At 43.1% G+C, this 16,911-nt stretch overlaps 1 protein-coding gene across 1 annotated transcript in view; it reads right to left on the bottom strand.

Annotated features, from left to right (window-relative positions):
- Positions 1 to 11,316: 11,316 nt before the first annotated feature.
- Positions 11,317 to 16,911, bottom strand: part of LOC147014772 (uncharacterized) — a 6,984-nt gene continuing 1,389 nt past the window's right edge. Inside the window, exons 2-4 of the mRNA XM_085853027.1 lie at positions 13,603 to 13,708; positions 12,987 to 13,256; positions 11,317 to 12,845 (exon numbers count right to left, since the gene is read on the bottom strand). Of these exons, the coding sequence (XP_085709153.1) occupies positions 11,443 to 12,845; positions 12,987 to 13,256; positions 13,603 to 13,708 (1,779 nt within the window). The 3' untranslated portion in view covers positions 11,317 to 11,442. The remainder of the gene's footprint in view (positions 12,846 to 12,986; positions 13,257 to 13,602; positions 13,709 to 16,911) is intronic.

Consider the following 16,911-nt stretch of genomic DNA (forward strand, 5'->3'; position numbering starts at 1 on the left):
TGCAGTGTCCCCCTTACCAGTACACTGGTGCTCATTTTGCCGACCTCGGAAGGATGGCAGGCTGTGTCAACCTCCTGGTGTATTTTTAATTCAGCGGCCAACGGGGCTTGAACTCAGGACCCTCGGACCCCAAGCCACCACCCTAACCACAAAGCCAACATCAGGCTTACAGTAGTAGTAGTAGTAGTAGTAGTGGTAGTAGTTGGCATTAGCAGTAGTAGTAGTAGTAGTAACTACATTTGGAGTGCATTGATTTTAAATTAATTTTAATTTCCCATCACAGGTACATTGACACAGCCTAACTCGACTCATAACCATTTAATTCAACACGAGAGTGTTCAAATATCATATGGGACAATGCCTATCAGGGTGAAGTTCCTCTGCTTTCTGCCATATTGTATTGTGACGTCACTGCCTGAAACGTTCCATCGTGACCTTTCAAACAGCAGCCTCAGCTTTAAATATTGTGCCCAGTTTGTAAAGCCATACTTTCCTGTTTTCACACAAGGTTTAAGTGCTTTTTATGCTTTTTGCCAACTGGTGTGACATGGTCGCCCACCATTGTGAAATGTCATAATGGGGTACGATCCCACATCTGTTACGCTTCACAAACCTGTTGTTAGATAAGGCCTTCATCGCAGCTCGTGGGCAAAGTTCAAGGGCGGCTAAACCTGGATATTTGTTTATAAAAGGCAGAGTAGAATGATGTGTTGAGTTAATATTTGAGAAAATCTCTCCTTTTCATGCTGGTAACCAATACAATTCCAATGTTGGGAACATGACCTCCCTTGCTAAAGGGATGTCATGTTTAACAAATGTATTGGAGGTCGATGAAGCAGTTCAGCGGATGCAGTATATTTACCCTTTTGGAAGGCATTTGATAAGGTTCTGCACCAGAAGGCTGTTAGCCAAGGTTAGGGATTGCAGAGAGGAGCTAACCGAATTGGACACTGGCTTAGTGATAGGAAGCAAAATTGGCTGTGAATGTGAAGATGTCTGACTAGTAAATAATCGGGTACCTCAAGGATCAGCACTAGCTAGACCAGCACAGCACTAGCAGCACCTTATTGATCATAAATTACATCAACGATTTGGACAGTGGGATTTAGAGTTCGCTTTCCAAAATTTCAGATGACAAAAGGTTGGAAGTAAGGTAGACAGGAGAAAGGGAGATCAGATTCAGGAAAGTCCTGATCCTTTCATAGATTGGGTAGAATATTGACAGATGCAGTTGAACATTTAGCAAATGTACCTTCCGAAAAAAACTTTGCTGATGAGAGGCAAAGTGAGAGGCAAATTCAGCAAGAGTTCTCAGGTAGCGAAACATCCCTCAAGACCACTTCTCGCTTATGTTTATCTTCTTGTTCTTGAAGAAACGTTAACACCTGTACTTTCAGCAGCAAGATCTCGACTGGGTCGTCGTCTATCACGTACAGGACATACCCTGAGTTAGTTAACATCACTTTTTGAAAGTTTGGGATTTTTTTCCCCGAACACTTGTATTATTTTCAACAGTACCAGTGTTTCGTATCCTCCTCGAGTGTTGCATACAGTGATTGTTGAAACACGATGCCAGGCTGCAATCTGCTGCATGGAGAAGCTTTCTCGAGATAAAACAAACCGTTAGTTCCTGTGCACTTGTCAAGTGATATTTTCCTCCAGGATCCATAGTATTCACTCAAATTAAAATATCACTGCCTGTTCTTTTATAGTCCTTCTGCAGTTATCTCACTTTCCGATTGCTTGCATAACAACTCATAACGTACTATATGGAGCATTTCATTTTTACATGATTATACCACATGTTGAGTTTTACCTCAAGTTTTTAACTATTTATATATATATATATATATATATATATATATATATATATATATATATATATATATATATATATATATATATATATATATATATATATATATATATATATATATATATATATATATATATATATATATATATATATATATATATATATATATATATATATATATATATATATATATATATATATATATATATATATATATATATATATATATATATATATACATATACATATATATATATATATATATATACATATACATATATATATATATATATACATATACATATATATATATATATATATATATATATATATATATATATATATATATATATACATATACATATATATACATATACATATATATATATATATATATATATATATATATATATATATATATCGACTCCCATGCTCTTCTAGCGAAAGAAAGCTGCATAAAGCAACCATGAAAAGCTACACAAGGTTTCAAATCCTACCAAGATTATTCTACAGCTGCAGACATTTACAAGGAGCACATATGTGGCAATACCAATACCAATGCTACACACCGCCCTCAGCCGTCAGACCAGTTTCATCACTTGATTGTGAATCATCAGCAACAGCAAAGACAGAAATGTGCACCATCGACACTCCCAAGCCTGTATCACGTTTAAATGTCAAAAGCAGTCAACATATTAAATAACAAGACTATCATTGGTCCTTGGTCTCAGAGTAGTTAACGGACAAAGTGATGAGATTGGTCTGCCTCAATGGAGAAATTAAAAAAACTATAACGGCACTCAAAACATAAACAAACTACACAAGGAAATACAAGGAAATACAAGGAAATCAGACACATATTGAGGCCATTCAGCCCGTCATGCCTGTGTGACATCAACACCGCACTAATTTATCAACTCGAGATCCAAAGAAGAAAATGCAAATTTATAAATATCTTTTTTTTATTCATGTATTTATTTTATGTTTTTGGTGTTTTATATATATTTATTTATTTAGTTATTTTGAATTGTATTTTTTGCAAAAAAAAAATTCTTCTCAGGGGAGGGGGCATGGGCTTGGTTAAAAACACACATCAACCACACACACCCCTTGACGAGGCCCCCACCAACAGTACTCCGTACACTTGCACAGAATCACCCATCAATGCTCAAACTACCTAAAAGTCTTATCAACATCCCCATACCCCTCTATCTCCATAACTTCCAGGTACCTATCTAATTCTAATTTAAACTTATCTACTGTTTCCACTGCCACTCCCTTTCCTGGAGACCATTCCATGCATTAACTATTCTCTGAGTGATAGACCCCTGCCTTATTACCGTCTTCACTCTCCTCTTCTTTAGTCTCAGGCTATGTAAGGCCCCTGGTGCTATCACTGTCTACTCTGTTGAATAATTAATTAATCTGCACTTATTTTATCTCTACCTTTAATTATCTTAAACATCTCTATCATATCTCCTTGTAACCGCCTCCTTTCTAGTGAATAAAGTCCTGTCTCCTTCAGCCGCTCCTCATAGCTAAGTCTAGCTAGGTCCGGAATCAATTGAGTAGCCCTGCTCTGAACCCTCCATGGCATCTATGTCCTTCCTGAGTTGTGGTGACCAAAACTGCACACACTATTCTAGATGTGGCCCTCACTAAATTCCTGTACAAAAACACCACTTCTTTTGATTTATAAATGATCTCCCTCCGAATACAACCTAAAACCCCATTTGCTTTACCTATAGCTGCTTGGCACTGTGCTGCCTGCTTACCTGCCATATCTATTACAGCTTGGCTGCTGAATTAACACCAGGTGGGGTTAACTCATCCTGTCATCCTCCTGAGGTCGGCAAAATGAGTACCGGTGTACTGGTAAAAGGGGAACAGCATCAGTGGCACAGCAGCTGTGCTCCAAGAAATGGTCGGAGTGGCGACCCGTCCAGATTGTGCCAAACAGCCAAGGAAAAATTTCTTCAGAAATTCCAATACTCTGTTCAAGAGTATGGTCCACGGATATATACACAAAGACCCACTCACATCTCTCACCTGTGAATGGAGGGAATAGCCAATCAGCTCTCAGCTAATCAATGAAACCCAGGTGGCTCGGATTCTATAAATAAATCGACTCCTATGCTCTTCTAGCCAAAGAAGATGCATAAAGCAACCATGAAAGGCTACGCAAGGGCAGCCCTTTGCTGTTTCAAACCCTTCCCAGAGTTTCTCCACAGCTGTAATGACATTCACAAATAGTACACACATGAGAGTGCTAATGCTACACACCTGCCCAGAAGCTGAGGAGTTGTGTAGCATTATGATTTTCATGTTTGTACTATTTGTAAGCCTGGCGTTGGCTTCGCAGTTATGATGGCTGGCTTGGGATCTTAGGGTCGTGAGTTTGAGCCCTGTTGGCTGCTGAATTAACACCAGGTGAGGTTAATTCAGCCTGTCATCCATCTGAGGTTGGCAAAATGAATACCAGTGTCTTGGTAATTGGGGTACTGCATTAGCAGCATAGCTGTGTCCCTAACCAATGAGGCAACCAGCATCCTCAAAGCTGCACATGATCGTGTGAGCGTGTGTGTGTGTGTGTGTGTGTGTGTGTGTGTGTGTGTGTGTGTGTGTGTGTGTGTGTGTGTGTGTGTGTGTGTGTGTGTGTGTGTGTGTGTGTGTGTGTGTGTACTATTTGTGAATGTCTTTAGTTGTGGAGGAACTCTGGGAAGGGTTTTAAATTCTTTTTTCCAAATGTCCTGATAACTTCAGGCAGGTGTGGCCTTCTGAGGCTGAAAGTTATTACATGTAACACCCCTCCCTCCCCCTTGCCTTCTCACACTCTGTCCTTCCGAGCACAGTCTTAAATACATAAACCCTTTCAAAGAACCGAACTGCACTGAATTCTGCTTGTGGCCGTTGCTCTCTTTTTAACCCTACCTGCACTCGGGGGGCCAGAGGTTTTAGCATGTTGTCTAAGACATAATGAATAATTATACAAAACAATAAAATACAGGACGTAAAAAATATAAAATTAACATATTATGAAAAAAAAATATTTCACCATCGTTTTCATTACGTGATGTTGTGTACACGTGCAAATTTTCAAGCTCATCCGACCTTCGACCGCCGGACCCAGTCAGGGAAAGCTCAACATCACCCAGTTCAGTGAGCTCGGGTTAAGGCCACATCTCCAGGCACCATGGCAACGGCTCCATGACGTTCATAGCATCTTGCAATTAGTTCTCAGTCTGCGTAAGCAGGTCTTAAAGGCAACATGTTAACGGGGAAACGTTAAATTGGCTGTATGTTAAGCTGGATGTCCTGCCTGCTTGTGGATTAAATATATTCCATGATTATGTGTGGATTATTATCTGCGTTTGAGGCACATTTCAAGCTTTGTTTTCTGAAATGAGCACCGTTCAACACCCAGTTTGGCTGATGTTCGTTTAAGGGTTAAGATGGTTGACTGAAGATCTTATGGTCTTGAGTTTGAGCCCTGTCGTGCCATTGAAATAACACAAGGTGGGTTGACTCAGCCTGTCATCCTTCTGAGGTTGGCAAAATGAATAGCAGCTTCCTGCTAACAGGGGCACTGCAATAGCTGTGCTTCCAGAAAAATGAAACAACAACAACAATAACAACATCCAGTATCTTGCTTGTGGAACTTCCTTGAAATTGCCATCATTCATCACGTACAACTTCCTTCAACCATCTAACACCTGGACTTGTTTCAACAATTCCCTACAAAATGTAAGAACAAAACAGGATGCACGTGGAACAATAAACAGTTAATTATTTTTTTTCGCCATTACATCATCTCACCCTTGCAGGGCTTTGTGGGACCGGAGAGTCTGTGGAGTTCCCAGACCTGTAAGAATTTCATTTTGCTATCCTGACCCCCAATCAGCAGACATGTTCAGATCTCCTTTTGTTTGGCCTAGTTAACAGGACAGCGACTTTCGGTGGCTTTGATATGAAAGTGACGTGTTGCTCCGGCGCATGCTCCCATACATGACCTGACTTGATATGAAAACCAGAAATGAACTCAGACAGGTGATGGTCTGAGGTCCAATAACAAACGTGAGTCCCTTCGTGTTTGTCGTTCACCTATTCCATGAACGCACACGTTGTCTCTGGCCTACTAGGTGATGCATGTGTTCGCAGAGCACGTGGCTTATTTGGTCCTTTCGAACTCTCAACCACTCCATTTTCCATAAATAACAGCATCGAGGAAAGAGGGCGAGTCCTTTGTTTAAGAGAACTTGAGAAAACCAAGCTTTGGAGCGAGGCCTAACGCAAAAGCATTGTGAGATTAGCACTCAAAGGGCAGGCTAGTAAAAATACATGATTGCGTGGTCTGTTCAGCAGAGACCGCGGTGCTTTTACACCGGCCGTGAACAATGGGGAGGAAGGGAGAGGCTTTACGGCCAATTCCTCGACCCTCGCCTGACTCTCCGCTGTGATATTGTTCATGGAGATCCGAACGGATCACCAGAGGCTTGTTCGTCGGGGCATACGATGGCGAATGTTGGCCAGATGGGTGGGGGGAGACTGGAGGTGCGGAGTCTAAGCTTCGTACACACATGCCTTTCGTGTCGCAACAAAGAAGTCCTTGGCCTGGCCTAGGTACGACAGTCTTGGCCATAATCCCAGCAACCAAGCTTAGGCTCCAGTCTGGCTGCTTCAATTAACCACATCCTGCAACTACGGCTCGAAGCCTTAAATCCTTTTTACCTTTTATTATACTCCACTGCTCTGTCCTTAAATCCGTTTTACCTGAAAAGCAAGTGGGAGATAGTTTGTTTGTTTTTTCGAATCAATAGATATTTGACGATAAACCAGAGACATTAGTGTTTTTCTCTTGTGGTTGCAGCAGATTATGGTTGAAGGTGACGGAGATTACAGTCCATCCGGTGTCCCGATGCGCAGCCAAGAGGATATGCCAGAGGTCGAGCCAAAATGGTGCTTGTAAAATGCTTCGAGGAGTTTGCAGAAAGTCTTACTGGTACAAAAGAGAAGCAACTTGGTGTCTTCCGAACCACAACTGGCAAAGTGAACCACTCAAAAGATGGCTTTCAAGGTGTCACACTGAAGGGACAGGAACGAAGACCAAATCACCATAGAGAAAGAAGAAAATCCAGGTAACTTCATCCCACCACGGAAGTAGTAACTACAGTCAAATAAGAGAGGTGATATCGGCTTTCAGACCGTTTTTTAAAGGGCTTCGGGTCACACCCGTACCTCTGTTGTATCGCCTTTCACTTCCACACATCGCTGAACCATCTCTTTCACTCACCATTGAATAACACTTCCAGGTTCGTTTAATGAAACAATAATGTTTTCAAAAATATTGGTTTGTTTTGTCTTCTCCATGAAGTATATAATTTCCATTCAATCGGTGACGTCCTTCTCATTGGAACAACAACCACCACCAGCAGCAGCCCCCCTGTGTTAGATAGTCCTTTTTATATACCCCACACTTCCAATGAAGATTTCCAAACTTTTCCAGAGAGCTTTATCTGCCATATACAATGATTAATACTTTATGTACCAGGGATTTGGAGAATGGTTTGGTTGAAACGATGGAAAAGTATAATGAAGAGGTGATAATCTATGTCCCTCGCCTTTTGGGTGGTATGAGGAATACATCTGTATAATGTGAAAGCTAAACCTTGAACCGTTTTTGAAATATCACGTACACAAGTCAAGTTACCGAGATGGTTTCCAGGGCAACAGAATTCAGCCAATCACAGCTGTGATCTAGTGAGGTTGAGATAGTGTCATGAGGAATAGATATCTGCAATATGAAAGCTGAATGTTTAATGTTTTTCGAAATATCGTGTGCACAAGAGTACATGGACGGATGATCGGTCGGAGCTCATTTTCATGTCCCCCGTCTCCAAACTTGTCGGAGGTGCCGGGTCCAAATATACGACGAGAGGTGTGTGCGCCACTATTTTTCTTAGAGATGGCCAAAAGGATCTTCATCAAACTTTCAAGTAAAAATTCCAGGCAAGTAAAAATTTTAAAATTTTGAAAAAAAAAGTTTGATTCTTGATGTTTTGTTTTTGTTAAATCGCTCTAAAGTACCTACTAAGCATTTGTAGCTCTGTGAAAGATGATATTAAATGATTGCCAACCCTATTCCTTATTGGGTTTAGGGAAGTGTTTGGGCTCCCACCAAAACAAACATAGAAAAAAAAAGATGATTTATTCAAAATGCAAACATGATTAGAACAGCGTCGGGCAATGCCGCATACTCCTACTGGTAAACAGATAACAAAGAATGTACAAGAAAATGTGAAGGAAATAAAGATTGGGCACAAAAGAGAAGGGAGGCTGACAAATGAGTTTTCTGTTTGTAACATTTGTTCAATGTTCGTGGAAGAACTCCTACAGTGTGAGGTTAAACGGGTAGTAGTTATGAAGGGAAGTCCCGTTGGGTGGTGAGATGACGAGGTGTACGTTCTGGTGGCAGTGGAAGGATGATGGGAAAACAAATGGCGTCACTTGGAAACTGGTGATACAATTAGACACACCATCACAGTGTGGGTTGAAGGATTCAAACACACCACCTCTCTTTCATTAATTGGTGGTTGGTTTGCTCCTTTTTGCTTCATCCCCACCTTCTCCTTCTTTTTCGACTTCCTCTGCTTCATTCAGCTTTGTGTGAAGCTCCAATGTCCTTTTGCCCATCCTCTTGATCTCACTCTCACCTCTATTCTGCTGTTGGTGTTTCCCCCTTTTCCATTCTGCCCTTGCTCTTCCACGAACCTCGATCATGTATACAACTACAACAACAACAACAACAACAACAACAACAACAAAACTGTCTTCACAAACTAGCCATAAAGAGATGTGCAATCATAAAGAAGGAATTGTGATGCAAGGAAATACAGAAAGGAAACTAGAAGGGCACTCGGTGGAGCGCATATCCCCCACCCCCCCCCAAGCCCCCTCCGGTCAGGCTGAACAGATTACGTTTTATCGGTAGCTTTATCGTAATTTAACAGATTACATAGACCAGATTATGCTAGAGGGAATACTTAAAAAAAAAGATTATCCCATTGATAGGCCGGATCTGAATCCAAACCAGAACCAAAATCGAATCATTTCGTCCTTGGCACACAACCAACCTGTCCACAAAATTTCATCCGGATCAGTCTGCAACTTTTTGAGATATCCTGTATACAAACAAACAAACAAACAAACAAACAGAAAGGGGTGAAAACATAACCTCCTTCACCTTCGGAGGTGGAGGTAATGAAAAGTAAATAAATGTACAAACTCTCATGTTTCATTCGTTAAATGGATTAGTCACTGATGTGGCAGGATTGATGAAATGAGATGTCCGTGCACGTATACACAAACATAGGCACATTCCCAGACATCTGAACACGAACACACACCACCCTGGTTTCGTAACTCACATCAGTCATGGTGAGGCCTTTCCCAACACCATTGCCAAACACCTTCTCATGCTGATGCTCATATGCCAGGCCCAACGCCTTCCATGAAATGTATCTGTCCTCGCTCCTGCAGCGCCTCTCATTAAACCTCTAACCAGCTATTCCACTCTAACACGTATAACCATGAAAATCCCAGAGTGCTCTCAACTGACCGTATTTATAGGACTAAATCAGCACCGATCCTAAAAGGCCTCATTGAAGAGGGGCGGCCATGTTTTTTTTTTTACAATGGCTACGTGTTGAATCATTTCTCGTGATCACATTTGGTGACACACACCTTTAATTGTTCGTTTTGGAGTGATTCTGACTCAGATGGACGACAACGAGCAAAACAAGGCAGCGTCTTGGACAATCGTTTCAAAGGTGAAAGCAGATGACGTGGCGATAACCTTTGCTGCCCTTTCACTTTTCAAATATCGATGTCCAAACAAATTTAAATCATTCAACATGGACGACACTGTTTATAAAGAGGGAAAGTTTAATAAAAATGCAGTAGAACAAAATGAACGACTGCGGCCAGGTAGATAAATATATAAATACATTGGTTATACCTGCACATTAAATATGACATCGTTGTAGTGTAGTAAATGTAAGGTCAAAGTTGACCCGTGGAAACTCCTACTCGAATGTTGTTACCTTCAACAGGTGTGTACGTAGCACCGGCGTTACTCGCACTGTATTAACGGCTCTGTTGCGCAAATGAAGGTGACGTCACAATTGAAAAAAAAACAATAACATGTAAATGACTCACCGCTCAGCTCGTAAAAAACAAGCCTCAAATAACAAACACGTTGCGGAGAGCACAAACCGCCTTTGGCTTTCCAGCACAGACTTCAATCGGATTCGTGGTCATCGACACGAATCCGACGAAGCACGTACGACGTTTCTATTTTAAACAAAACTCCATGTAGTTTGTATTTTGACACCAAACTTGTTTCCTACCTTTCTCGTTAAATAACCTCACTCTGGAACCTGGTGAAATAGTCACGTTCGTAACCATTTCCACGCACCGTAAGCAACCGCCCACCATCGAATCAAATGCACACTCCATTTCAACCAGGTACTCTCATCGGTTTCCTTTCTCTGCCCGTGGAGACGGACGAGTACGTTGCACAAACGTCTGCATGTCCACCTGACGTGTTCTACAGCGCCCGTCGGCATAGAGCATCCAGAACCGTATCCACGGGTGCCGTCTGAAATGGACAAAATGCTCCCTGGAGTCGACCATTGGAATATGATCAACAAAACGTTGCACCTCGCCGTGTCCTCTGCCTAGAATGGATGAACTTGCATTTACATGTCAAAACCAAATGGCTTTTATGGCAAGACAAAACCGTCAGAACCTAAAATCCTCATTAAAGCTTAAGCTCGCCCGTTTCCCTGATCACCGGACACATCCTTGACTCACCGCCGAGCTCCGAAGAGCATCGTGCGTGCTTTGCTAATGTCGACCACAGTGTAAATCGAGTCCTTCATAGAAAGTCAGGTCATTCCTGAAGCCTGGTGTTGGCTTTGTGGTTAGGCTGGCGGCTTGGGATCCCAGGGTCCTGAGTTCAAGCCCCGTTGGCCGCTGAATTAAAAATACACCAGGAGGTTGACTCAACCTGTTATCCTTCCGAGATCGTCAAAATGAGTACCAGTGTACTGGTAAGGGGGACACTGCATCAGCGGCATAGCCGCGTCCCAATCAATGAAGAGAGAGAAAGAGAGAAAGAGAGAAAGAGAGAAAGAGAGAAAGAGAGAAAGAGAGAAAGAGAGAAAGAGAGAAAGAGAGAAAGAGAGAAAGAGAGAAAGAGAGAAAGAGAGAAAGAGAGAAAGAGAGAAAGAGAGAAAGAGAGAAAGAGAGAAAGAGAGAAAGAGAGAAAGAGAGAAAGAGAGAAAGAGAGAAAGAGAGAAAGAACGAGAGAGAGAGAGAGAGAGAGAAAGAGAGAAAGAGAGAAAGAGAGAAAGAGAGAAAGAGAGAAAGAGAGAAAGAGAGAAAGAGAGAAAGAGAGAAAGAGAGAAAGAGAGAAAGAGAGAGAGAGAGAGAGAGAGAGAGAGAGAGAGAGAGAGAGAGAGAGAGAGAGAGAGAGAGAGAGAGAGAGAGAGAGAGAGAGAGAGAGAGAGAGAGAGAGAGAGAGAGAGAGAGATATATCATTCCTGTAGGTTTCGAAAAGGATATCCTTATACAATTGTTGTGATTTTCTGTGCATCACAATGGAGTTGCAAAACCTTCTGCTTCAGACTAGAACTTACAGCTTTTACAAGTGAGCCTTGAGGAAGAATCTCACCGCTTGGCCAATCAACATCCTCCAGCTCACTCAAGCTTGACTCAGCGTCCCCAAGTCCACCTGCTCTGCACTCGCCGAAGTCATCTTCACTAATCTCTGCTATTACTGGGTGACTTGGGCTTACCGCACCACGGTAGTCGTAAAGAACGGGCCAAGGCTGGCTGCCACTAATTAAACTGCCATCATCCCGTCCGACTTCCAAGCTAGAACGCCACCGCCTTCCTTGAGATCCTGAATGCACCCTGACATGGTTTCCTGGCTCTTCGCAGGGTCTTACCTGTCCTACCTCAATACGTGCTGTGGAGCCCTTCTGCCGTGACACATCCATCACTGACTGCGTGCGTCTGCTTCGCCGGCGCCTTACTGCAGCTGCCCCAGGAAAGCGAAAGCTCTGTCGCACAGCCTCCATTCGATCACGGAAACGCTGCTTCTTTGGCTTTCCACGACGACATCTTGCACCACCTCGATTACCTTCCTCCTCTTCGTCTTCATCGTCATCAGCATCATTGTCACTGTTGTCCTCTGGTTCAACCAACACGCTACTCTTCACTAGTTGGCGAATCTTGGCGAGGCGTGGTTCATATAAAAACTGTCCCGGCCTACCCTGCTGCCAGCTCGAGCCTTGTGGAATCTCTCCACCAACCCTTTGTTGAATGTTCTCTCTGACCTGACTGCAGACAGATGAACTACGTACATTCCTAAGGTACGCTGCAGGTCTCATTGGAACCATGTTAGATACTAGTTTCTGTGGTCCCCGGAGTGGGAGAGGAAAAAGGTCAGATAAGTCCACAGAAGCGGGACGAGTTTGAGTAGGTAATGTGGATGTGAGTGAAGGCCGTGCAGAAGTAAGGCTGGTCGTACTTCCAAATAGGCCTCTTGGTTCAAATAGGGCCTGGCTTTGGCCAGGCAAACGATGCCGTACATTCAAGCTTGTAACAAGTCGCCGTCCGAAGACATCCTTCGATCGATTAGGGACAACGTTTCCTCTGTGGCTCAGTAAAGCTGCAATGTAAGCACTTGCCCGTTCTTTATGTACTCGTGGTGATGTTTGTGCTTTTCTCGGTTTTGTACTGGTTGGCTTTGGCATCCAAGACTCCTCAGAATCATCCATTGTGATTCCTTCAGCTTGCAGGAACAAGGAGCTCTGCAGCGCTACAACGTGAAGTGGGCTGGGATACCGATACACCTCAGTACAGTCGCGCGAACGAAGGTCACAACAGAAACGTGCTGGGGGCTCTCCTCCATCGTGGGATGACCAGTCACGTGGCTTCAGGCAGGCAGCTCGGCATGCGTCTCCTAAGTGCATAATCAAGGGGTCAGGTTGACAACATTCCCATGTCAGATTTGAGTAAATTCACCTTCTTTTTTGTCGAACTTAATGACTCCTACAACAAGTTGCATGACCTCTGCACAATTCAAATGAAATAATTGGCAAACCTGATGTATGTGTTCTTCCTCTGTCTCTGTCACCTCCCATAAGGCTAACCCATGACAGGTTAATGGCTGATTGTGGGTGTTCTTGGGCAGTGAAAGATGAGGCTGCAGCCTGCGAGTTGCACCCCACATTGGGTTCAGAATGGTGAGTGGATGAGGCATGGCTGCCCGGTGGCTCCCCAGGCCGAAACGTGGCGACGAAGTGTTCACTAGCGACAGAGTTGCAGGAGTTTGACAGAGAGACAGAGCAGGCGTCACTGAGAGAGTAGAATCCTGTTAAAGAGAGACAAATTATTACCTGAATAATAAAGACCATACGTACCTCAAGACCTTCCTTACGAGGTTCCTATCAGAATATTACTTGAATGAAGAGTTGTGTTTCCTCGAGCTCATTATGTATAAAGAATGCAAAGCAGCAAAAAAACATTTCATGCAACAAGATGTACGGAAGCTCGCTAATGAGGGAAGAGACATCATTTTGTACTCTGACTCGATCCTTTGTGTATCAAAGCTTCATCATCATCATATTGTCTGAACATCTCTTCTCCAATGCCCACCATTAATTCCTGCCCTGCTCTTTGAAGAGTCCGCATTTCAACGAGACAAAATGATGACCTACCAGAGCTGGGCCTGCTGTCACCATCACGCCCGGTGCTTTTGTCCGAATCCAACTTGAGGTCACTGACCCGTCTCTCAACAGCAGGCTCCCATTGCTGCAAGGAACCCTGCGGAGACACGTGCAAGGAACAACGATGATTGACTTTCTGCAGCATCCTCTACCCAACAAACATTTGTCAACAGAAAAATATTCACAAAATTTCAATCTCATTTCTCTGCAAAAGCGCAGAGGAATTGAATGAAAGTGTCAGCTATACTCCAATCAGGAAGTCTGCTGTCGGTAGGAATCTTTACGGTGCATTTTGGACAATTTTAGAAACCTTCATGTTGAAAACGTTCAATTTAATCTTAAAAATATTCCTGGAAAATGTTTTAATTCACTGGGTTGTTCTTAAGAGCTTTTCTTATGGGCTGGAAAGATAGCTTAGAGATACGCACACTCGCTTCTGAGCTGTCTTAGCATGGCTTTGAATCTCAACCCAGTTATAAACTGTTCCCTCCGGAGTTTCACAGTCAGGGTGACGCATAAATGCATCTGCCGTCCCTTGGATGATCGTTAAACTTGGCATTAGTCGGTGTAACTGAAAGATCCCAAGGTGTTCTTCGCCAATCAGAGGCGAGTTATCACAATATTATGAAAAGGACCAGAGATAGGCTTGTAGCAACAACCTTGTTGCCTGAGTGGAACTAGAGTTCATAGAACACCTTACCCCACGCTGTCTTGAGAAACAAGGACATTGGAGGGGTCGACAAGCAGCAAATTTGATAGGTCGTGAGGACATAAAATGCCATAATGTTTTGTCGAAGTAGTGCAACCCAGAGGGGTTTTGAAGGTAACAAAAAGGTGATTTATGTTCTCCAGTGTTCAGGTATTTAATTAAAATTGAAATAAAATGATAATTTCAAAGGTCATATTCAAAAAAAAAATCCAAGTTTACCGCCACTGATGCAGTGTCTTTTACACCACCTTATTTAATATGTTACATCATTCTTCGTGCCTGTTGTTTGTGTCCTTTGTGTCACCCTTAAAAACAGTAAGTTTCCTGTTTGGAATGATTTTCAATTTTGTTTGACTGTCACACAGAAAGAGAGAGTAAAAATATTATCTCACTCCTTACTGCGTGTGCAAGCCTGGTATTGGCTTAGCAGTTAAGGTGGCTAGCTTGGGACCGTAAGGTCCTGAGTTTGAAACCCTGTGGCCTGTTGAATTAACACCAGGTGGGGTTGACTCAGCCTGTCATCCTTCTGAGGTTGGTGAAATGAGTACCAGTGTACTGGGGTAATGACCATTTGGGGTAACCTGCGTCAAAGTGGTGACCTGTCCAGGACTGTACTCCTTGCCAATGAAACTACAGGTTCGTTTTCATATTCATGTTCCAATTTGTGTTCAAAATATATCATTAAATTTAAATTAAGTTGTTCCTCAATCATAAACTGACATTGGGAGACGTAGAGACAGACAACATGAACCAATTGCTTAACCATGTGCGTGGGGTAACAACTGCTCAGATGACTGAGAACATCAAGGGAGATAGAGTAGGTAGACCGGTGGTAAGAGGAGATATCTAGAGAGGTATTTCAGTCTTCACTGTACTCCAAAACAACAAATGCTTCAAACTTACATTAACATGCAGATACACAGAGGATCATCGGCCCACACACAAGCACACTCCTTTATTTCATACATCATTAGCCTGTGGGGAGAGATGAGCGAGACAATACAATTTAGGGTTAGACTATGCATACAAAGGAAAACAAGAAAATAGTGTGTTAAAAATTAACTTAAGAACAGCTACAGAGAGTAAGCGAGATTGCAGGATAGCTCGGAGGTAGCGCAGTCACCCTCAAGCCGTCTCGTCCAGGTGTCATTCCCAACCCAAATATAAATTGACATTCTGGTGCTTCGCAGGGAGCGAGTTAAGACAACACAAGCCAGGTGTCCCTGTCTGTTACTTCTGAATTCAAAATTCCTGCCCCAACCTACAAAAGGTATTGCTTCAGTGGCCGAGCCCCCAGGAACGATGCAACCAGTAGATCGGTGTTGCACACAATTTAATTGAATGGACACTGACACGGAAAGAGAGAGAGAGAGGGAGGACCGGGTGATCAGCAGGGTACCGTGGGTGAAGGGAACTGTCCCTCGAGTTGATTTGGATTAGAGGAAGAGAAAGGAAGATTTACAAAAGAATTGCTGTGACTCCAATAATGGTTGAAAGGGTTTACGGGATAAAGGAGGTAAAGAATAAAAGGATTTGGTGATTTGAGCGTTCAGGATGAAGTCTTAAAATGAATTAATCTTTAACTGCTGGATTTAGTTCTTCTCCTTTACGTTGGGTTCTTGAGAGACTTTCAGTCGATGGAGGTGGAAGTGTGGATGGTGATGGTGGATAACACCCATCACTTGTGGATGGTGACATCATCGGTGGCCAAAACAGAAAACAAGGTAAGCCTGACTATGATAGTGTTTGCAGGTAGGTTTGTTGCCCAGATGAAATGCACCCTCGCTTGCTGGAGGCATGCTTCTCCACTTTCTCCTAACACTTGATAATCATAAAAAAAAAACTTTGATCGTTAAATGTTGGAGTAAAAGTGAGCCGCACGCCGTTGGAACCAGCGACTGAAAGCCGAGCCGGCAGGGCACTTTTGGGCCAGATGGCATTTCCACGTGGCCCAGGTTCTCTTTGTTCCGCCTTCAGGATATATCACTCTGCGCAGAAACTAGGCGCCCAAACCAGGCCGCGATCCCGCTTCGCTGAACCCGCTTCCACTGATGGACAGCCGTCCCGCCTCCATCCCTCCCTCAGTCCCGCTTGTTCTTTGATCCTGGATCTTGTTACATGGCCCATGGACCGCTCCTTGCCCTCCGTGCCCCCTACTTTTGTAGCTTTTCAGCAGAACTCGTGGACCGGTGTCTGGTCTGCCTGTAGATTTCTGCCTGCCTGTGTGCATATATATGTATGTCTGTCTGTCTGTCTGTGTCTATGTACATATCCTTGTGCCGAGTGTGAGTCGGTCTGTGTACCTCTGTATCTGCACGCATGTCTGTAGGAATACCATTGTGTTCCTGTCTGTCTATGTCAGTGTTTAATTGTCTATGCCGTGACCCTATTTTTGAATGTCTGCATGATGGAGGATTCCTAATGGCCCGATCTGTAAAATTCACGATCGTTTGCTTAACCACTGTGGTTTTACTCCAGTAACAAACCTTCCTTTTGGGTTTTGCTTTGTCATTCCGCTTTGAGCAAATCTACCCACTCATTCAACTACCCCTTCCATTCTTCTCCTTGAGAATGCTTCAAAGTATAAATCT

This window comes from Eptatretus burgeri, chromosome 13, assembly GCF_056783735.1.
Source record: "Eptatretus burgeri isolate ZD-2024b chromosome 13, Ebu_testis_v1, whole genome shotgun sequence".
NCBI classification, from domain to species: domain Eukaryota; kingdom Metazoa; phylum Chordata; class Myxini; order Myxiniformes; family Myxinidae; genus Eptatretus; species Eptatretus burgeri.